Genomic DNA, 22,290 nt, shown 5'->3' with positions numbered 1-22,290 from the left:
CGGAAGTGAGAAGGAGAAAGCGGAAGTGAGGAGTGGAAGCCTCTGATGGAGGCTGGGAGGCACCGAGGGGAGCAGGGAACAGGCTGCTAAACCTCATTATTAAAGGGGACGTCTAGTGAGAGAGAATACCGGTCCTGACCTGCAACAAGCATGCAGCCAGTGAAGACAGAGCGCCAGATCTGAATCTTCCATCCAGGTGAGCATCTTTGAACTCGCTGAAGCCGGAGGATCGCCATGACAAGGGGAGCGATGACTCCACCCACTGCGATCTTCTTAGGAGGCGCCATCGGTCCTGGGACCGCCATTCTCATCCCTTCGCTTTCCAGACCGCGTGATTGTTCCAGTCCAGGAGTGAAGCCTGGGGATTGGGATGACGGCCCCCAGCGATGGCGCCCCCTGTAGATCCTCCTCTATCCGGTGACAAATGCCTGACTCAGGTTACCCCCGGAGGGGGGGGGGGGGAGGGTACGTCATTTGTGGGCGTCACGTGGGACGCAAATCCTGACAAGTGGCTCCCACTGAGGCTGCGTTCTCACCTGAGCGTAGCGTCTTTGAGCGCTTTTCCAGCGTTTTTCGCGCAATTTTGTGTACAGCGGTTTTGGGCTTTGGCGGTTTTTTTTTTATTACCCAATAGAGAAAACTATTATTTATTGTATCATTTTTTCCTAGGTGTTTCATCTTTTTTAGCTTTTCCATTAGCTTTTATTATTATTATACAGGATTTATATAGCGCCAACAGTTTATTTTTTATTTTATTATTAATACGAATAATAATAAATGTAAAATAAATACACAAAGTAAATAAACAAAAATTGAATTCAATAAATGTAATACTTGGTAACAATAGTTAACCCTTAAGCCCCCATTCACATCTAGGCGTTTTAACGCCTGTAGTGTGACGCCGCTGCCGCCAGAGGGATGAAAACACATTTCCCTCTCTGGAGATGGTTCACATCTCCACGCCGGACGCCTGCCGCCTGAAAAAAGGTCCCGGACCTTTTTTTCAGGCGGTTTTCGGCGTTCGGCTAGGAGATGGGAAGCATCTCCATAGAGGGGGTCAATCTGGGGCACATCTAGGTGGACAATACCGGCAAATCGCGGTACAAAAACGCCGCTATTTGTACCGCGATTTGTCTGCCTAGGTTTGAATGGAGCCAAACTTTAACCTTTACCCCTTAAAATAAATAACTAAACACCTTAACACAAAATAAAAGATGATTATTATTAATAATGTATTTTTCTTTTTGTTCGAGTCTGGGTGTTTATTATTATACAGGGTTTATAGAGCGCCAACAGTTTGCGCAGCGCTTTACAACATGAAGGCAGACAGTACAGTTACAATACTATTTGGGATACGAGGAATCGGAGGGCCCGGCTCATTGGAGCTTACAATCTTAAATGTATTTTTTATTTTATTATAATGTTGTGGTTTTTTTTTTCTTCTTTCGTTAGGGTAAGGGATTCGAGTTCAGTTTAGGTTAGGGTTAATTATTATTATTATTATTATTATATGAATAATAATAAATGTAAAATAAATACACAAATATTGTAAATAAGAAAAAAAATGAATACTTCGTAACAATAAATAATTAACCCTTACCCCTTAAATAAATAAATAAAAATAATAATAGTGGCCAGCAGGGGGTTGTCTATCGCTCCCGACCTCAGTACTCTCAAAAGCCGTCTGTCCTGATGCAAGCAGTGGCAAGGGAGACTGAAGGGGGCGGAGTTAGGCTTAACAATTGGCGCTGTGGGCAGGATGAGGGGAGGAGCCTGTGCAACTCTGAAGGGGGCGGAGTTGGGCTTAACAATTGGTGCTGTAAACAGGATGAGGGGAGGGGCCGGTACACCTGTGCAAGTCTGAAGGGGGCGGAGTTAGGCTTAACAATTGGCGCTGTGAGCAGGATGAGGGGAGGAGCCTGTGAAAAACTGAAGGCGAGGGCGGAGTTAGGCTTAACAATTGGCGCTGTGAGCAGGATGAGGGGAGGAGCCTGTGCAAGACTGAAGGGGGCGGAGTTAGGCTTGACAATTGGTACTGTGAGCAGGATGAGGGGAGGAGCCTGTGCAAGACTGAAGGGGGGCGGAGTTAGGCTTAACAATTGGTGTTGTGGGGAGGAGCCTGTGCAACTCTGAAGGGGGCGGAGTTAGGCTTAACAATTGGCGCTGTGAGCAGGATGAGGGGAGGAGCCTGTGCAACACTGAAGGGGGGCGGAGTTAGGCTTGACAATTGGCGCTGTTAGCAGGATGAGGGGAGGAGCCTGTGCAAGACTGAAGGGGGGCGGAGTTAGGCTTAACAATTGGCGCTGTGAGCAGGATGAAGGGAGGAGCCTGTGCAAGACTGAAGGGGGCGGAGTTAGGCTTGACAATTGGTGCTGTGAGCAGGATGAGGGGAGGAGCCTGTGCAACTCTGAAGGGGGTGGAGTTAGGCTTAACAATTGGTGCTGTGAGCAGGATGAGGGGAGGAGCCTGTGCAAGACTGAAGGGGAGGGGCGGAGGGAGGATATAAATATTGCTGTAGGGTGGAGACTCGTTGACGCCATGTATGTACTGACAGCTCCGCCCTCTCCTTGTCTCTATTCCAGGTTGATCACATGACAGAGGAGTGGGAGGTGCCTGGATGCGGAGGACAGTCGGCCTGCAGTCACGTGACTACTATGTAGTGTTGGGACCTTCCCGCCATCCGCGGTCGCAGTCGGATCGTCTTCTCACAGAACGGCGGCGGATCTTTGCGGTAAAATGATGCGATATTGGGGGGAGATCCCGGTGGCCTCGGGCCAGGCCAGCAGAAGCTCCTTCGATCTCCTGCAGAGGGAATTCCGCACGGTGGAGATGCAGGAGCCCCCTTTACACCAGCCGTCCGCCAACAAGCCCCGCCCCACCACCATGCTGGATGTCCCCTCGGAGCCGTGCAGCCTCACCATCCACACCATCCAGCTGATCCAACACAACCGCAAACTGCGCGGCCTGATCGCGGCGGCTCAGGGGCAGAACCAGCAGCCCGCGGAAGGCGGCGGCGGCGGCATCAAAGTGGAGGAGAGCGAGCCCCTCCCACACCCGCCGCAGTCCCCGCCCCTTCCCGACGATCTGCTGCCGCAGGACTGCAAACTGCCCAAGCTGCCGTTCCAGCTGAGGCACAGCGACCCCGAGAGCGACTTCTACCGGTAAGACCGCCTTCCCTAGTCCCCGCCCCCCCACCAATCAAATCGTTTTGTTTGTTAGGAAACGCCTCTTTGACATCCCGTGATGTCATCACCGGGCCTCCCACTGAATTTGATGGGAGATGCATGCCAAGCTCCTGTAACCGTCACTTCACCCTGGCTTCCATCTTCTTTTGAGAGCGTTATATGAAAGAACGTATCCTCAGGATCCCTTTAGACATGCATGCTTCTCCCTGCTGGGTGCTGCAGGCTTTGGCTGTCCGATCGGCTGATCAGTTTGCTCAACCGTGCAAGTCTAAAGAGACGCCAGGGATGTGTTCTTTCTTGTAATGCATGGGGGTCACTTTAGACGTGCATGCTTCTCCCTGCTGGGTGCTGCAGACTTTAGCTGTCCGATCGGCTGATCAGTTACTTAAAGTCTGCAGCATGTTTGACATTCTGAAGCTTCCCTCCAACCACTTTGCATATTATTTTATATCTACTTCCTATCAGAGCGTTATGTAAAAAAAACACATCCCTGACATCCTTTTAGACGCCCACTTTAAGATGTTTACAACCAGCCAGATGGTGATGGTGACACACTTGCATGAAGAAAACGGCAGATTGATGCCAACTGTGTTTTTTAAAGCCTAACGAAATCCTTTTAGCTGTGCAATCTGTTGATCAGTTGCTTGAGCATGCATGTCTAAAGGGATTCTGGGGATGTGTTTACTCAAGATTGAGTGCAGGGAATGATTTAAAGTCATTCGGACATTGAAAAAAAGGCAAGTTTTGGAAAAGGGAATGTAAACCCCACAGCACCCTGCCTCAGATCTTCCTCCTGTAAGAGTGTTATGAAAGAACACATCCCTGACATCCTTTTAGATGTACATTTTAAGATGTTTTCACACCAGCCAGGTGATGATGGCGACACGCTTGCATGAAGAGAAAGGCAGATATGCGCCAACTGTGTGCTTAAAGCGTAACACCCATAATTGTGTCTTAACCCCTCCCCCTCATCTCTTCTTTTAGTGGGCGGGGAGAACCCGTCACGGAGCTCAGCTATCACTCCTGCCGCCAACTCATGTACCAATCCGTGGCCACCATCCTGGCCCACGCCGGCTTTGACACGGCCAACGAGAGCGTCCTGGAGACCCTCACCGACATCTCTCACGAGTACTGCCTGAAGTTCACCAAGATGCTGAGGTTCAACACGGACCGCGAGGCCAGGCTAGGCCACACCCCCTTCCAGGACGTGATGGAGCAAGTCTTCCACGAGATGGGGATCGGCAGCGTCCTGTCCCTACAGAAGTTCTGGCAGCACCGCATCAAGGATTACCACGCCTACATGCTACAGGTGGGGAGGGGCCTGATGCAGATTACCACGCCTACATGTTACAGGTGGGGAGGGGCCTGACGCAGATTACCACGCCTACATGTTACTGGTGGGGAGGGGCCTGATGATACAGATTACCACGCCTACATGTTACAGGTGGGGAGGGGCCTGATGATACAGATTACCACGCCTACATGTTACAGGTGGGGAGGGGCCTGACGCAGATTACCACGCCTACATGTTACAGGTGGGGAGGGGCCTGACGCAGATTACCACGCCTACATGTTACAGGTGGGGAGGGGCCTGATGCAGATTACCACGCCTGCATGTTACAGGTGGGGAGGGGCCTGACGCAGATTACCACGCCTACATGTTACAGGTGGGGAGGGGCCTGATGCAGATTACCACGCCTACATGTTACAGGTGGGGAGGGGCTTGATGCAGATTACCACGCCTACATGTTACTGGTGGGGAGGGGCCTGATGATACAGATTACCACGCCTACATGTTACAGGTGGGGAGGGGCTTGATGCAGATTACCACGCCTACAGGTGGGGAGGGGCCTGACGCAGATTACCACGCCTACATGTTACAGGTGGGGAGGGGCCTGATGCAGATTACCACGCCTACATGTTACAGGTGGGGAGGGGCCTGACGCAGATTACCACGCCTGCGTGTTACAGGTGGGGAGGGGCCTGATGCAGATTACCACGCCTGCATGTTACAGGTGGGGAGGGGCCTGATGCAGATTACCACACCTACATGTAACAGGTGGGGGGGGGGGCCTGATGCAGATTACCACGCCCGCATGTTACAGGTGGGGAGGAGCCTGACACAGATTACCACGCCTACATGTTACAGGTGGGGAGGGGCCTGACGCAGATTACCACGCCTCCATGTTACATCTGGGGAGGGGCCTGATGCAGATTATCACTCCTACATGTTACAGATGGGGAGGGGCCTGATGCAGATTACCACGCCTACATGTTACAGGTGGGGAGGGGCTTGATGCAGATTACCACGCCTACATGTTACTGGTGGGGAGGGGCCTGATTATACAGATTACCACGCCTACATGTTACAGGTGGGGAGGGGCTTGATGCAGATTACCACGCCTACAGGTGGGGAGGGGCCTGACGCAGATTACCACGCCTACATGTTACAGGTGGGGAGGGGCCTGACGCAGATTACCACGCCTACATGTTACAGGTGGGGAGGGGCCTGACGCAGATTACCACGCCTACATGTTACAGGTGGGGGGGGGTCTGATGCAGATTACCACGCCTCTGTGTTACATCTGGGGAGGGGCTTGATGCAGATTATCACTCCTACATGTTACAGGTGGGGAGGGGCCTGACGCAGAGTACCACGCCTACATGTTACAGGTGGGGAGGGGCTTGATGCAGATTACCACGCCTACATGTTACTGGTGGGGAGGGGCCTGATTATACAGATTACCACGCCTACATGTTACAGGTGGGGAGGGGCTTGATGCAGATTACCACGCCTACAGGTGGGGAGGGGCCTGACGCAGATTACCACGCCTACATGTTACAGGTGGGGAGGGGCCTGACGCAGATTACCACGCCTACATGTTACAGGTGGGGAGGGGCCTGACGCAGATTACCACGCCTACATGTTACAGGTGGGGGGGGTCTGATGCAGATTACCACGCCTCTGTGTTACATCTGGGGAGGGGCTTGATGCAGATTATCACTCCTACATGTTACAGGTGGGGAGGGGCCTGACGCAGAGTACCACGCCTACATGTTACAGGTGGGGAGGGGCCTGACGCAGATTACCACACCTACATGTTACAGGTGGGGAGGGGCCTGACGCAGATTACCACACCTACATGTTACAGGTGGGGAGGGGCTTGACGCAGATTACCACGCCTACATGTTACCAGTGGGGAGGGGCCTGATGCAGATTACCACGCCTACATGTTACAGGTGGGGAGGGGCCTGACACAGATTACCACGCCTACATGTTACCAGTGGGGAGGGGCCTGACGCAGATTATCACGCCTACATGTTACTGGTGGGGAGTGACCCGATGATAGAGATTACCAAGCATGCATGTAACAGGTGGGGGGGGGGGGGGGGCCTGATGCAGATTACCACGCCTGCATGTAACAGGTGGGGAGGGGCTTGATGCAGATTACCACGCCTACAGGTGGGGAGGGGCCTGACGCAGATTACCACGCCTACATGTTACAGGTGGGGAGGGGCCTGACGCAGAGTACCACGCCTACATGTTACAGGTGGGGAGGGGCCTGACGCAGATTACCACACCTACATGTTACAGGTGGGGAGGGGCCTGACGCAGATTACCACACCTACATGTTACAGGTGGGGAGGGGCTTGACGCAGATTACCACGCCTACATGTTACCAGTGGGGAGGGGCCTGATGCAGATTACCACGCCTACATGTTACAGGTGGGGAGGGGCCTGACACAGATTACCACGCCTACATGTTACCAGTGGGGAGGGGCCTGACGCAGATTATCACGCCTACATGTTACTGGTGGGGAGTGACCCGATGATAGAGATTACCAAGCATGCATGTAACAGGTGGGGGGGGGGGGGGGGCCTGATGCAGATTACCACGCCTACATGTTACCGGTGGGGAGGGGCCTGACGCAGATTACCACACCTACATGTTACAGGTGGGGAGGGGCCTGACGCAGATTACCACACCTACATGTTACCGGTGGGGAGGGGCCTGACGCAGATTACCACACCTACATGTTACAGGTGGGGAGGGGCCTGACACAGATTACCACGCCTACATGTTACCAGTGGGGAGGAGCCTGACGCAGATTATCACGCCTACATGTTACTGGTGGGGAGTGACCCGATGATAGAGATTACCAAGCATGCATGTAACAGGTGGGGGGGGGGCCTGATGCAGATTACCACGCCTGCATGTAACAGGTGGGGGGGGGGGGCCTGATGCAGATTACCACGCCTACATGTTACAGGTGGGGAGGGGCCTGACACAGATTACCACGCCTGCATGTTACAGGTGGGGAGGGGCCTGACACAGATTACCACGCCTACATGTTACAGGTGGGGAGGGGCCTGATGCAGATTACCACGCCTGCATGTTACAGGTGGGGAGGGGCCGAACGCAGATTACCACGCCTACATGTTACAGGTGGGGAGGGGCCGGACGCAGATTGCCACGCCTACATGTTACAGGTGGGGAGGGGCCTGACGCAGATTACCACGCCTGCATGTAACAGGTGGGGAGGGGCTTGACGCAGATTACCACGCCTACAGGTGGGGAGGGGCCTGACACAGATTACCACGCCTACATGTTACAGGTGGGGAGGGGCCTGATGCAGATTACCACGCCTGCATGTTACAGGTGGGGAGGGGCCGGACGCAGATTACCACGCCTACATGTTACAGGTGGGGAGGGGCCGGACGCAGATTACCACGCCTACATGTTACAGGTGGGGAGGGGCCTGACGCAGATTGCCACGCCTGCATGTAACAGGTGGGGAGGGGCCTGATGCAGATTACCACGCCTGCATGTTACAGGTGGGGAGGGGCCTGACGCAGATTGCCACGCCTACATGTTACAGGTGGGGAGGGGCCTGATGATACAGATTACCACACCTACATGTTACAGGTGGGGAGGGGCCTGACACAGATTATCACTCCTACATGTTACAGGTGGGGAGGGGCCTGATGCAGATTGCCACGCCTACATGTTACAGGTGGGGAGGGGCCTGATGATACAGATTACCACGCCTGCATACTACAGGTGGGGAGGGGCTTGACGCAGATTACCACGCCTACATGTTACAGGTGGGGAGGGGCCTGATGCAGATTACCACGCCTGCATGTTACAGGTGGGGAGGGGCCTGATGCAGATTACCACGCCTACATGTTACAGGTGGGGAGGGGCTTGATGCAGATTACCACGCCTACATGTTACTGGTGGGGAGGGGCCTGACACAGATTACCATGCCTGCATGTTACAGGTGGGGAGGGGCCTGACGCAGATTACCACGCCTACATGTTACAGGTGGGGAGGGGCCTGACGCAGATTACCACGCCTACATGTTACGTCTGGGGAGGGGCTTGACACAGATTACCACGCCTGCATGTTACCGGTGGGGAGGGGCCTGACGCAGATTACCACGCCTACATGTTACGTCTGGGGAGGGGCCTGACACAGATTACCACGCCTGCATATTACCGGTGGGGAGGGGCCTGATGCAGATTACCACGCCTGCATGTAACAGGTGGGGAGGGGCCTGACGCAGATTACCACGCCTGCATGTTACAGGTTGGGAGGGGCTTGATGCAGATTACCACACCTACATGTTACAGGTGGGGAGGGGCCTGGTATCTTCTTCTCTCTTCCTAAACTCTACAATTCACCTCTGTGGGAGTAAAACGCGTCGGAGGGAGGAGCCCCAGCTGGTCATGTTTTGTCTCTGTACTCCTCTATGGTGATGTTGGTGTCATTGTCTCTCCTCCTCTCTGTGCCGGCAGGTCAGTAAGCAGCTGTCTGAGGAGTACGAGAAGCTGGTCCATCCTGAGCGCGTATCTGAGGACACCAAACCCGTGAAGATCAAAGAGGAGCCGGTGACGGACATCACATTCCCCATCAACGAGGAGCTGGAGGGAGACCTGGCACCCGGGGATCAGTCCCTCCCTGTAGGGGTCCTGGGGGCGCAGGGTGACAGGTTCTCTTCTAATATGGAGGTCGATTCGTCTCCCCAACCATCAGGTAAGGAACACGTTTCTCCACAAGTGATGTCTTCATCAGTCCTCCTCCCCCAGCAGGATCATTCCGCCCTCTGGTAGTGCAGGGAGATGGGAGGCGGGTGCAGGGAGATGGGAGGCGGGTGCAGGGAGAAGGGAGGCGGGTGCAGGGAGAAGGGAGGCGGGTGCAGGGAAAAGGGAGGCGGGTGCAGGGAGATGGGAGGCAGATGGGGGGGGCGGGTGCAGGGAGATGGGGGGGGCGGGTGCAGGGAGATGGGGGGGCGGGTGCAGGGAGATGGGGGGGCGGGTGCAGGGAGATGGGGGGGCGGGTGCAGGGAGATGGGAGGCGGGTGCAGGGAGATGGGAGGCGGGTGCAGGGAGATGGGAGGCGGGTGCAGGGAAAAGGGAGGCGGGTGCAGGGAGATGGGAGGCAGATTGGAGGCGGGTGCAGGGAGAAGGGAGGCGGGTGCAGGGAGATCGGAGGCATGTTTTTTAAGCCCAGTGTGCATGGAGCCTAAGGCCCCTTTCACACTGGGGCGTTATTCGAGTGAAGCCTCATCTGCAATCCCAATATGCTGGTAAAGCGCCGCTAAGCCCCTGACGTTTTAGGGCGTTTTTGCAGCGCCTCGGTGTGAAAGGGTAAGGCGTTTTTACAGCGCTTTCAATTCATTTCAATGGAGAGGGGCGTTTTTGGAGCGTTTTTTTTTTCAGCGCCCAAAGCTGCTCCAAAGATGCTGCTTGCAGGACTCGTGTGAAAGGGTCCATTGAGATGCATGGAGAGCGTTTTATGAGCGCTATTAAAGCTAAAACGCTGTAAAAACGCTTCAGTGTGAAAGGGGTCTTAATCTTCAAATGTTTTCCCAGGTAACCTCCGGGAGAAACAAATGTTGTCTAAATGGGTGGAGTTGTCAGAAAGAAGGCAATACTGTGCCAATGCCACAAAAAAAAGCCAGAGGAGAGGACAGGAAAAGAGAGTGATAAAGGAAGAGAGAGAGGGAAAGTGAGAAGAGAGGAGAAAGAAGGAAAATAAAGACAAGAGGGGAAAGGAGGGAAAAGGAAGGAAGAGAGAGAGGTAAAGGAGAAGAGGGAAGGAAGAGAGGAGAAGGACATGAAGAGGGAAGGAAAAGAAAGAGGGGGAGGGGAGGAGAGGAAAAGGAAGAGAGAGAGGTAAAGGAGAAGAGAGGGGAAAGGAGGAAAATAAAGAGAAGAGGGGAAAGGAGGAAAATTAAGAGAGGAGAGGGGAGGAGAAGAAAAGGAAGAGAGAGAGGTAAAGGGAGAAGAGGGAAGGAAGAGAGGAGAAGGACATGAAGAGGGAAGGAAAAGAAAGAGGGGGAGGGGAGGAGAGGAAAAGGAAGAGAGAGAGGTAAAGGAGAAGAGAGGGGAAAGGAGGAAAATAAAGAGAAGAGGGGAAAGGAGGAAAATTAAGAGAGGAGAGGGGAGGAGAAGAAAAGGAAGAGAGAGAGGTAAAGGGAGAAGAGGGAAGGAAGAGAGGAGAAGGACATGAAGAGGGAAGGAAAAGAAAGAGGGGGAGGGGAGGAGAGGAAAAGGAAGAGAGAGAGGTAAAGGAGAAGAGAGGGGAAAGGAGGAAAATAAAGAGAAGAGGGGAAAGGAGGAAAATTAAGAGAGGAGAGGGGAGGAGAAGAAAAGGAAGAGAGAGAGGTAAAGGGAGAAGAGGGAAGGAAGAGAGGAGAAGGACATGAAGAGGGAAGGAAAAGAAAGAGAGGGAGAGGGAGAGGGGAGGAAAAGGGAAAGAGAGGAGAGCGAAAGAGGAAGGAGAGGGAAGAAATAGAAGAGAGAGGAGAGGGCATGAGAGAGGAAAAGGGGAGGAGAGAGGGGGAAGGAAAATGAGGAGAGGGAAGGGAAAAAGGGAGGAGAGGAAAAGGAAGAGAGAGGTGGAGGGGGGGGAGAGCATGCAGGAAAGGAAGCGAGACGGAGAGAGGAAAAAGAAGAGAGGGAAGGGAGAGAGGGGGGGAAGAGAGAAGAGGATAGAGAGGGGGAAAATGAAGAGAGGAGAGGGAAAGAGGCAGGAAAATGAAGAGAGGAGAGGGAAAGAGGCAGGAAAATGAAGAGAGGAGAGGGAAAGAGGCAGGAAAAGGAAGAGAGGAGAGGGAAAGAGGCAGGAAGAGAGGAGAGGGAAAGAGGCAGGAAGAGAGGAGAGGGAAAGAGGCAGGAAAAGGAAGAGAGGAGAGGGAAAGAGGCAGGAAAATGAAGAGAGGAGAGGGAAAGAGGCAGGAAAAGGAAGAGAGGAGAGGGAAAGAGGCAGGAAGAGAGGAGAGGGAAAGAGGCAGGAAGAGAGGAGAGGGAAAGAGGCAGGAAAAGGAAGAGAGGAGAGGGAAAGAGGCAGGAAAAGGAAGAGAGGAGAGGGAAAGAGGCAGGAAAAGGAAGAGAGGAGAGGGAAAGAGGCAGGAAAAGGAAGGGAGGATAGCGGGAGGCCGGGTTCACATTCTGCGACTCGCAGCAGAGGGTTCAGTGCATCCCCGTTCTCCGTTTCAGGTGCGAATTGGATCCGAATTTCTGCCTGAATTCACATCTGATTCGGAGGCAGACGTGCGGAAACCCTTTTCCAATGGGGACTGCGGCCCCCCCGGAGATGAGTGAAGCGGCTACATTGAGAGCCGGCCACAGTCTCCTGTCATTCGAATTGGATGAGGGGAAACTGGCATCCAATTTGCATAAGTGTGAACCCAGCCGGAAAGGAAGAGAGGAGGGGGAAAAAGAAAGGAGAGAAAGTGAAGAAAAGGGGGGGAGAGGCACAGAAAGGGAGGAGAGAAAAAGAAAGGGAGGAGAAGAAAAGGGAGGAGGGAAAAAGAAAGGGAGGCGAGGAAAAGAAAGGGAGGAGAGGGAAAGGAAGGGGGAAAGAAAGGGGAAAGGGAGGAGAGGAAAAGAAAGGGAGGAGAGGGAAAGAAAGGGGGAAAGGAAAGGGAGGAGAGGAAAAGAAAGGGAGGAGAGGGAAAGGAAGGGGGAAAGAAAGGGGAAAGGGAGGAGAGGAAAAGAAAGGGAGGAAAGAGAAAGAAAGGGGAAAAGGAAAGGGAGGAGAGGGAAAAGCAAGGGAGGAGGGGAAAAGAAAGGGAGGAGGGGAAAAGAAAGGGAGGAGGGGAAAAGAAAGGGAGGAGGGGAAAAGAAAAGGGAGGCGAGGAAAAGAAAGGAAGGAGAGGGAAAGGAAGGGGGAAAGAAAGGGGAAAAGAAAGAAAGGGAGGAGAGGAAAAGAAAGGGAGGAGAGGGAAAGAAAGGGAGAGGAAGAGGAAAAGAAAGGGGAAAAGGAAAGGGAGGAGAGGAAAAGGAAAGGGAGGAGAGGAAAAGGAAAGGGAGGAGAGGGAAAGAAAGGGAGGAGAGGGAAAGAAAGGGAGGAGAGGGAAAGGGAGGAGAGGGAAAGAAAGGGGAAAAGGAAAGGGAGGAGAGGAAAAGAAGGGGGAAAGGGAGGAAAGAGAAAGAAAGGGAGGAGAGGGAAAGGGAGGAGAGGGAAAGAAGGGAGGAGAGGGAAAGAAGGGGGAAAGGGAGGAAAGAGAAAGAAAGGGAGGAGAGGGAAAGAAAGGGAGGAGAGGGAAAGAAAGGGAGGAGAGGGAAAGAAAGGGGAAAAGGAAAGGGAGGAGAGGAAAAGAAAGGGAGGAGAGGGAAAGGAAGCGGGGAAAAGGAAAGGGAGGAAAGGGAAAAAAAAGGGAGGAAAGGGAAAGAAAGGGCAAAAGGGAGGAGAGGGAAAGAAAGGGGGAAAGGAAAGGGAGGAGAGGAAAAGAAAGGGAGGAGAGTGAGGGAGAAGGTGAGAGGCTGCAGCAGGGACTGATCTGTGTCAGACATTTGAGAACACAAACAAGAACTACACAGGCAGCAAGATTTCCATGATTGCCATTTGTGAGGCAGAAGTCCTGGAAGTAGTTGGTGACCCCCGATTGTGATCTCTCTGAGAAGTAATAAATCCCTGGAAGTATTACACGATGTATTACATCTCTGGGCCCACGTTCAGCACTTTCCTGTCATGTGACCTGGAACATTTTTACATCTCAAATGAAGAGAGTCAGAAAGTTGGAAGTCCTCGTTCTGCCCGGTGACTGAAGGTAATGAGATGGGAGGGTCAGCGGGGTCATGGGGGTCGGCGGCGTTTTGCGGAGCGCTCAGCGGGAATGTTCCTTTAATGACCCGGCGAGGTGTTTATTATCTCTTCCCGCCATTAGCGGTACTGAATGTGAAGCCCCTCCCCCTGGTGATTCGGCACAAACCTCTAATAAACCAAAACGGGTGCTTGGCAGGCGCGGCGTGCGGCCGCCGATTCCCCGGATGAAGGGGATTGTCATTGAAATCAATTTTCTTTTCAATCCGCTCCTGAAATGTGTTTGTTTTTTTTTTCTCCGGCTTTCAGAATTTTCCTCATTTGAATTCCAATAGTGTAATAAGCGGGCCGAGCGACGCGGGGGAGGGTCCAGCCGATCGCTTATTGCAGGAAAAGTAATTTCTTTCCCAATTAGAATATGTAAGTCCGGCGCCCCCCGCTGGTACCCGGGTTATAGCGACACGGCGGCTCTAATGTCGGGAAAGGTGGATTCTGGAAATAACAAAGTAACGCCAACAAGAGATTTCTTTTCTTTTTTTTGTTTTTTTTTAAATGAGAAAAATTCTGAAAGCCGGAGAACAAAAAAAAAACTAATTTCAGGAGCCGATTGAAAAGAAAATTGATTTCAATGACAATCCCCTCCATCCGGGGAATTAAGGGGCCGCACGCCAAGCTTGCCAAGCACCCGTTTTGGTTTATTAGAGGTTTGTGCCGAATCACCGGGGGGAGGGGCTTCACATTCAGTACCGCTAATGGCGGGGAGAGATAATAAACACCTCGCCGGGTCATTAAAGGAACATTCCCGCCAAGCGCTCCGCAAAACGCCGCCGACCCCCATGACCCCCGCTGACCCTCCCATCTCATAACTTTTCTGACTCTCTTCATTTGAGATGTAAAAATGTTCCAGGTCACATGACAGGAAAGTGCTAAACGTGGGCCCAGAGATGTAATACATCGTGTAATACTTCCAGGGATTTGGATGAGTGATGGTGAAGCGCTGTGAAAACTAATAATAAAGGGGAATCTCGATACCCATATGGGTAAGTACCCTAAAGTGAAGTAAATAAATAAATACTAAGTGACTATTACAAGGGAAAGGAGGTGAATACAACAACATATAATGTGAACATAAAGTGACACAATGTACCAGGCTGAATAAACCAGAAACACAGTAGTAAAGGTTAGTACACGAATGTGAACAAAACGATAGCTTACACAAGCTAAAATATCTATGCTATGCGTAACGGCACACAGAAACAGTGCATAGCAAAAATATCTATTTAAAGTGGAGACATCAAAACCCAGAAAAAAGTCCGGTGTTAAAGTAGGCAGACTTCAGTGCGCACACCTCTTGTGGTACTAGATGCTCACCTCAGAGCCATAGCACGGATGGCTCACAGTACCAAACAATGTCTCCCTAGAGGTGCAACCACACTGATTAAGGTTGAGATGAAGGGGGCTCCTCATCAAATGTTCATACAAACATGGAAGCAAAAATAAATGGATAATAGCATAATCCTGTGGGGAAACTTGGAATTGATATATCACATATACACGCACTCACATTGAGGCTGTGGATAGTGGACCTATCTCCACGAACACCGCGTTCGTATCCGGAACTGGTATGCTGGAGGATCACTGACAAACAAGGCAACTCTCACTTTCTCTGTCTCTTCCACCTCCTGTCCGTAGTATCAGCCAGTGCTCAGGGGGTACAAGATGGAAGAAAAGAGAGGAAGGCCCATGGTGCAGTATCTCATAAAATGTATTAGGGTGCAAGTAGTAGCAAATAAAAAACTCACAATAGGAATAGGAGTTACAGAGCCGACACAGAACGACGGCGATGAGACGAGCTCGCCGCTCGTAGGTGTTTTGCTGCTGTCTGAAATTTGAAATGTGAGTTTTTTATTTGCTACTACTTGCACCCTAATAAATTTTATGAGATACTGCACCATGGGCCTTCCTCTCTTTTCTTCCATCTTATACCCCCTGAGCACTGGCTGATACTACGGACAGGAGGTGGAAGAGACAGAGAAAGTGAGAGTTGCCTTGTTTGTCAGTGATCCTCCAGCATACCAGTTCCGGATACGAACGCGGTGTTCGTGGAGATAGGTCCACTATCCACAGCCTCAATGTGAGTGCGTGTATATGTGATATATCAATTCCAAGTTTCCCCACAGGATTATGCTATTATCCATTTATTTTTGCTTCCATGTTTGTATGAACATTTGATGAGGAGTCCCCTTCATCTCAACCTTAATCAGTGTGGTTGCACCTCTAGGGAGACATTGTTTGGTACTGTGAGCCATCCATGCTATGGCTCTGAGGTGAGCATCTAGTACCACAAGAGGTGTGCGCACTGAAGTCTGCCTACTTTAACACCGGACTTTTTTCTGGGTTTTGATGTCTCCACTTTAAATAGATATTTTTGCTATGCACTGTTTCTGTGTGCCGTTACGCATAGCATAGATATTTTAGCTTGTGTAAGCTATCGTTTTGTTCACATTTGTGTACTAACCTTTACTACTGTGTTTCTGGTTTATTCAGCCTGGTACATTGTGTCACTTTATGTTCACATTATATGTTGTTGTATTCACCTCCTTTCCCTTGTAATAGTCACTTAGTATTTATTTATTTACTTCACTTTAGGGTACTTACCCATATGGGTATCGAGATTCCCCTTTATTATTAGTTTTCACAGCGCTTCACCATCACTCATCCAAATCTGTATTTTTTCAGTGTAAGGCAGACTATTAGGTGATTGCAGCAGTGCCCCCTGGTGTCCAGTACAGATAGCGCAAGAGTACTACTACCTTTTCTATATACTTCCAGGGATTTATTACTTCTAACAGAGATCACAATCGGGGGTCACCAACTGCTTCCAGGACTTCTGCCTCAGAAATGACAATCATGGAAATCTGGGTCGTGGGTAGTGCAGGAGGGGACAGATCCCAGTCTGTCTGGGTAGTGCAGGGGGGGGCAGATCCCGGTCTGTCTGGGTAGTGCAGGGGGGACAGATCCCGGTCTGTCTGGGTAGTACTGGGGGGATAGATCCCAGTCTGTCTGGGTAGTGCAGGGGGGGGCAGATCCCGGTCTGTCTGGGTAGTGCAGGGGGGACAGATCCCGGTCTGTCGGGGTAGTGCAGGGGGGACAGATCCCGGTCTGTCTGTCTGGGTAGTGCAGGGGGGGACAGATCCCGGTCTGTCTGGGTAGTGCAGGGGGGACAGATCCCGGTCTGTCTGGGTAGTGCAGGGGGGACAGATCCCGGTCTGTCTGGGTAGTGCAGGGGGGACAGATCCTGGTCTGTCTGTCTGGGTAGTGCAGGGAGGGACAGATTCCGGTCTGTCGGGGTAGGGAGGGGGGACAGATCCCGGTCTGTCTGGGTAGTGCAGGGGGGACAGATCCCGGTCTGTCTGGGTAGTGCAGGGGGGACAGATCCCGGTCTGTCTGGGTAGTGCAGGGGGGGACAGATCCCGGTCTGTCTGGGTAGTGCAGGGGGGACAGATCCCGGTCTGTCTGGGTAGTGCAGGGGGGACAGATCCCGGTCTGTCTGGGTAGTATAGGGGGGGGACAGATCCCGGTCTGTCTGGGTAGTGCAGGGGGGACAGATCCCGGTCTGTCTGGGTAGTGCAGGGGGGACAGATCCCGGTCTGTCTGGGTAGTGCAGGGGGGACAGATCCCGGTCTGTCTGGGTAGTATAGGGGGGGGGGACAGATCCCGGTCTGTCTGGGTAGTGCAGGGGGGACAGATCCCGGTCTGTCTGGGTAGTGCAGGAGGGGACAGATCCCGGTCTGTCTGGGTAGTGCAGGGGGGGGGACAGATCCCGGTCTGTCTGGGTAGTGCAGGGGGGGACATGTCCTGGTCTGTCTGGGTAGTGCAGGGGGGACAGATCCCGGTCTGTCTGGGTAGTGCAGGGGGGGACAGATCCCGGTCTGTCTGGGTAGTACCGGGGGGGGGGGGGGGGGGGGACAGATCCCGGTCTGTCGGGGTAGTATAGGGGGGGACAGATCCCGGTCTGTCTGGGTAGTGCAGGGGGGGGGGACAGATCCCGGTCTGTCTGGGTAGTGCAGGGGGGACAGATCCCGGTCTGTCTGGGTAGTGCAGGGGGGACAGATCCCGGTCTGTCTGGGTAGTGCAGGGGGGACAGATCCCGGTCTGTCTGGGTAGTGCAGGGGGGACAGATCCCGGTCTGTCTGGGTAGTGCAGGGGGGGACATGTCCTGGTCTGTCTGTCTGGAAAGTGCAGGGGGGGACAGATCCCGGTCTGTCTGGGTAGTGCAGGGGGGACAGATCCCGGTCTGTCTGGGTAGTGCAGGGGGGACAGATCCCGGTCTGTCTGGGTAGTGCAGGGGGGACAGATCCCGGTCTGTCTGGGTAGTGCAGGGGGGACAGATCCCGGTCTGTCTGGGTAGTGCAGGGGGGGACATGTCCTGGTCTGTCTGTCTGGAAAGTGCAGGGGGGGACAGATCCCGGTCTGTCTGGGTAGTACCGGGGGGGGGGGGGGGACAGATCCCGGTCTGTCGGGGTAGTATAGGGGGGGACAGATCCCGGTCTGTCTGGGTAGTGCAGGGGGGACAGATCCCGGTCTGTCTGGGTAGTATAGGGGGGGACAGATCCCGGTCTGTCGGGGTAGTGCGGGGGGGGGACAGATCCCGGGCCGGGCTGGGTAGTGCAGGGGGGACAGATCCCGGTCTGTCTGGGTAGTGCAGGGGGGACAGATCCCGGTCTGTCTGGGTAGTGCAGGGGGGACAGATCCCGGTCTGTCGGGGTAGTATAGGGGGGGACAGATCCCGGTCTGTCTGGGTAGTGCAGGGGGGGGACAGATCCCGGTCTGTCTGGGTAGTGCAGGGGGGGACAGGTCCCGGTCTGTCTGGGTAGTACCGGGGGGGCAGATCCCGGTCTGTCTGGGTAGTGCAGGGGGGACAGATCCCGGTCTGTCGGGGTAGTGCAGGGGGGACAGATCCCGGTCTGTCTGTCTGGGTAGTGCAGGGGGGGACAGATCCCGGTCTGTCTGGGTAGTGCAGGGGGGACAGATCCCGGTCTGTCTGGGTAGTGCAGGGGGGACAGATCCCGGTCTGTCTGGGTAGTGCAGGGGGGACAGATCCTGGTCTGTCTGTCTGGGTAGTGCAGGGAGGGACAGATTCCGGTCTGTCGGGGTAGTGCGGGGGGGGGGGGGGGGGGGGGACAGATCCCGGTCTGTCTGGGTAGTGCAGGGGGGACAGATCCCGGTCTGTCTGGGTAGTGCAGGGGTGCAGGGGGGACAGATCCCGGTCTGTCTGGGTAGTGCAGAGGGGACAGATCCCGGTCTGTCTGGGTAGTGCAGGGGGGACAGATCCCGGTCTGTCTGGGTAGTATAGGGGGGGGGACAGATCCCGGTCTGTCTGGGTAGTGCAGGGGGGACAGATCCCGGTCTGTCTGGGTAGTGCAGGAGGGGACAGATCCCGGTCTGTCTGGGTAGTGCAGGGGGGGGGACAGATCCCGGTCTGTCTGGGTAGTGCAGGGGGGGACATGTCCTGGTCTGTCTGGGTAGTGCAGGGGGGACAGATCCCGGTCTGTCTGGGTAGTGCAGGGGGGGACATGTCCTGGTCTGTCTGTCTGGAAAGTGCAGGGGGGGACAGATCCCGGTCTGTCTGGGTAGTACCGGGGGGGGGACAGATCCCGGTCTGTCGGGGTAGTATAGGGGGGGGACAGATCCCGGTCTGTCTGGGTAGTGCAGGGGGGGGACAGATCCCGGTCTGTCTGGGTAGTGCAGGGGGGGGACAGATCCCGGTCTGTCTGGGTAGTGCAGGGGGGACAGATCCCGGTCTGTCTGGGTAGTGCAGGGGGGACAGATCCCGGTCTGTCTGGGTAGTGCAGGGGGGACAGATCCCGGTCTGTCTGGGTAGTGCAGGGGGGACAGATCCCGGTCTGTCTGGGTAGTGCAGGGGGGGGACATGTCCTGGTCTGTCTGTCTGGAAAGTGCAGGGGGGGACAGATCCCGGTCTGTCTGGGTAGTGCGGGGGGGACAGATCCCGGTCTGTCTGGGTAGTGCAGGGGGGACAGATCCCGGTCTGTCTGGGTAGTGCAGGGGGGACAGATCCCGGTCTGTCTGGGTAGTGCAGGGGGGACAGATCCCGGTCTGTCTGGGTAGTGCAGGGGGGACAGATCCCGGTCTGTCTGGGTAGTGCAGGGGGGACAGATCCCGGTCTGTCTGGGTAGTGCAGGGGGGGACATGTCCTGGTCTGTCTGTCTGGAAAGTGCAGGGGGGGGACAGATCCCGGTCTGTCTGGGTAGTACCGGGGGGGGGGGGGGACAGATCCCGGTCTGTCGGGGTAGTATAGGGGGGGACAGATCCCGGTCTGTCTGGGTAGTGCAGGGGGGACAGATCCCGGTCTGTCTGGGTAGTATAGGGGGGGACAGATCCCGGTCTGTCGGGGTAGTGCGGGGGGGGACAGATCCCGGGCCGGGCTGGGTAGTGCAGGGGGGACAGATCCCGGTCTGTCTGGGTAGTGCAGGGGGGACAGATCCCGGTCTGTCTGGGTAGTGCAGGGGGGACAGATCCCGGTCTGTCTGGGTAGTATAGGGGGGGGACAGATCCCGGTCTGTCTAGTGCAGGGGGGACAGATCCCGGTCTGTCTGGGTAGTGCAGGGGGGACAGATCCCGGTCTGTCTGGGTAGTGCAGGAGGGGACAGATCCCGGTCTGTCTGGGTAGTGCAGGGGGGGACGACAGATCCCGGTCTGTCTGGGTAGTGCAGGGGGGGACAGATCCCGGTCTGTCTGGGTAGTGCAGGGGGGGACATGTCCTGGTCTGTCTGGGTAGTGCAGGGGGGACAGATCCCGGTCTGTCTGGGTAGTGCAGGGGGGGACAGATCCCGGTCTGTCTGGGTAGTGAAGGGGGGACAGATCCCGCTCTGTCTGGGTAGTACCGGGGGGGGGGGGGGGACAGATCCCGGTCTGTCTGGGTAGTACCGGGGGGGGGGGGGACAGATCCCGGTCTGTCGGGGTAGTATAGGGGGGGACAGATCCCGGTCTGTCTGGGTAGTGCAGGGGGGGGACAGATCTCGGTCTGTCTGGGTAGTTCCGGGGGGGGGGGGACAGATCCCGGTCTGTCGGGGTAGTATAGGGGGGGACAGATCCCGGTCTGTCTGGGTAGTGCAGGGGGGACAGATCCCGGTCTGTCTGGGTAGTTCCGGGGGGACAGATCCCGGTCTGTCGGGGTAGTATAGGGGGGGGACAGATCCCGGTCTGTCTGGGTAGTGCAGGGGGGGGACAGATCTCGGTCTGTCTGGGTAGTGCAGGGGGGACAGATCCCGGTCTGTCTGGGTAGTTCCGGGGGGACAGATCCCGGTCTGTCTGGGTAGTACTGGGGGGGACAGATCCCGGTCTGTCTGGGTAGTATAGGGGGGGACAGATCCCGGTCTGTCGGGGTAGTATAGGGGGGGGACAGATCCCGGTCTGTCGGGGTAGTATAGGGGGGGACAGATCCCGGTCTGTCGGGGTAGTGCAGGGGGGGACAGATCCCGGTCTGTCTGGGTAGTGCCGGGGGGACAGATCCCGGTCTGTCTGGGTAGTGCAGGGGGGACAGATCCCGGTCTGTCTGGGTAGTGCAGGGGGGACAGATCCCGGTCTGTCTGGGTAGTGCAGGGGGGACAGATCCCGGTCTGTCTGGGTAGTGCAGGGGGGACAGATCCCGGTCTGTCTGGGTAGTACCGGGGGGACAGATCCTGGTCTGTCTGGGTAGTGCCGGGGGGACAGATCCCGGTCTGTCTGGGTAGTGCAGGGGGGACAGATCCCGGTCTGTCTGGGTAGTGCAGGGGGGACAGATCCCGGTGTGTCTGGGTAGTGCAGGGGGGGGACAGATCCCGGTCTGTCTGGGTAGTACCGGGGGGACAGATCCCTGTCTGTCTGGGTAGTGCAGGGGGGGACAGATCCCGGTGTGTCTGGGTAGTGCAGGGGGGACAGATCCCGCGGTTTGTAGATGATCTGTATGACCTCCTGGAATATCTTGGTCCTCACACTGCGCTGCTGTTTCCTCTCCCCCAGGATCGGACGTGAACACCTCGCCGCTGTGGAGCCTGACGCAGGTGAAGATGGAGCCTCAGGACAACGAGGACTCGGGGGTACACGGGCACAGCGTTCTGGGCAATGACGTGTTCGAAGAGCCCATGTCTGGGATGAGCGACTCGGCCATCCCAGCCAGTCCCAACGGATCGGAAGGCAGCTACGCCTCCCCCTCCCCCGACAGCCTAATGGGGTCCTCCCCCGTCTTCAACCAGCGCCCCAAGAAGAGAATGAAGAAGATGTGAGGGGGGGGGGGGGGGGGGGGGGGGGAGGAGTCCGGAGGGGGAGGAGTCCGGACTGATTCTGCAGAACATTCTTCATTGCTGGTATTGTGCGGACTGTCAGTTCCTAAAACAATCGTCTTCGTTCTACAAACCCAGGAATCAGGAAGTCATTAAATGTTTTCTTTTTTTTTTCAGTGTTTGATAAAGTTATTAAAAATGATCAAAATACATTATGTACAGTGCCTTAAAGTATTCATACCCCTCTATGTACAGTGCCTTAAAGTATTCATACCCCTCTATGTACAGTGCCTTAAAGTATTCATACCCCTCTATGTACAGTGCCTTAAAGTATTCATACCCCTCTATGTACAGTGCCTTAACCACTTAAGCCAGGGCTCGACAAATCCCGGGCGACTTGAATTGGAAGGGGGCAAAAAAAAAAAAAAAAAAACTTTTTTTTTTTTGGTGAGCTGGGGTCATCTGGTGGTGGCCGTTGGTATTACAAGTTAAGCATTACAAGTTAAACAGCAATTCTAATGTCATTTTACACTATTTTCTTCCATCTTCTTCCCTCTAATTAGAACCCCCAAACATTATATATATTTTTTATCCTAACACCCTAGAGAATAAAATGGCGATCGTTGCAATACTTTCTGTCACGCCGTATTTGCGCAGCGGTCTTACAAGCGCACTTTTTTTGTGAAAAAATGACACTTTTTTAAATTAAAAAATAAGACAACAGTAAAGTTATCCCCCCTTTTTTTTTTATATTATGAAAGATAATGT

The 22,290-nt window shown here is 54.4% G+C and overlaps 1 protein-coding gene across 1 annotated transcript; it reads left to right on the top strand.

Moving 5' to 3' along the window:
- The first annotated feature begins 9 nt into the window (after positions 1–9).
- On the top strand, positions 10–21,544 carry SUPT7L (SPT7 like, STAGA complex subunit gamma). Its single transcript, XM_040351850.1, has 5 exons — positions 10–196; positions 2,583–3,161; positions 4,170–4,494; positions 8,986–9,223; positions 21,263–21,544. Exons 2-5 carry the CDS (start codon positions 2,737–2,739, stop codon positions 21,523–21,525), a joined length of 1,251 nt encoding a protein of 416 aa, XP_040207784.1. The 5' UTR covers positions 10–196; positions 2,583–2,736; the 3' UTR covers positions 21,526–21,544.
- The last annotated feature ends 746 nt before the right edge of the window (positions 21,545–22,290 follow it).

Source organism: Rana temporaria, chromosome 4 (assembly GCF_905171775.1).
Source record: "Rana temporaria chromosome 4, aRanTem1.1, whole genome shotgun sequence".
Classification (NCBI taxonomy): domain Eukaryota; kingdom Metazoa; phylum Chordata; class Amphibia; order Anura; family Ranidae; genus Rana; species Rana temporaria.
Note: the sequence above shows the minus strand (reverse complement) of the source record. Positions and strands in the feature narration are given on the sequence as shown.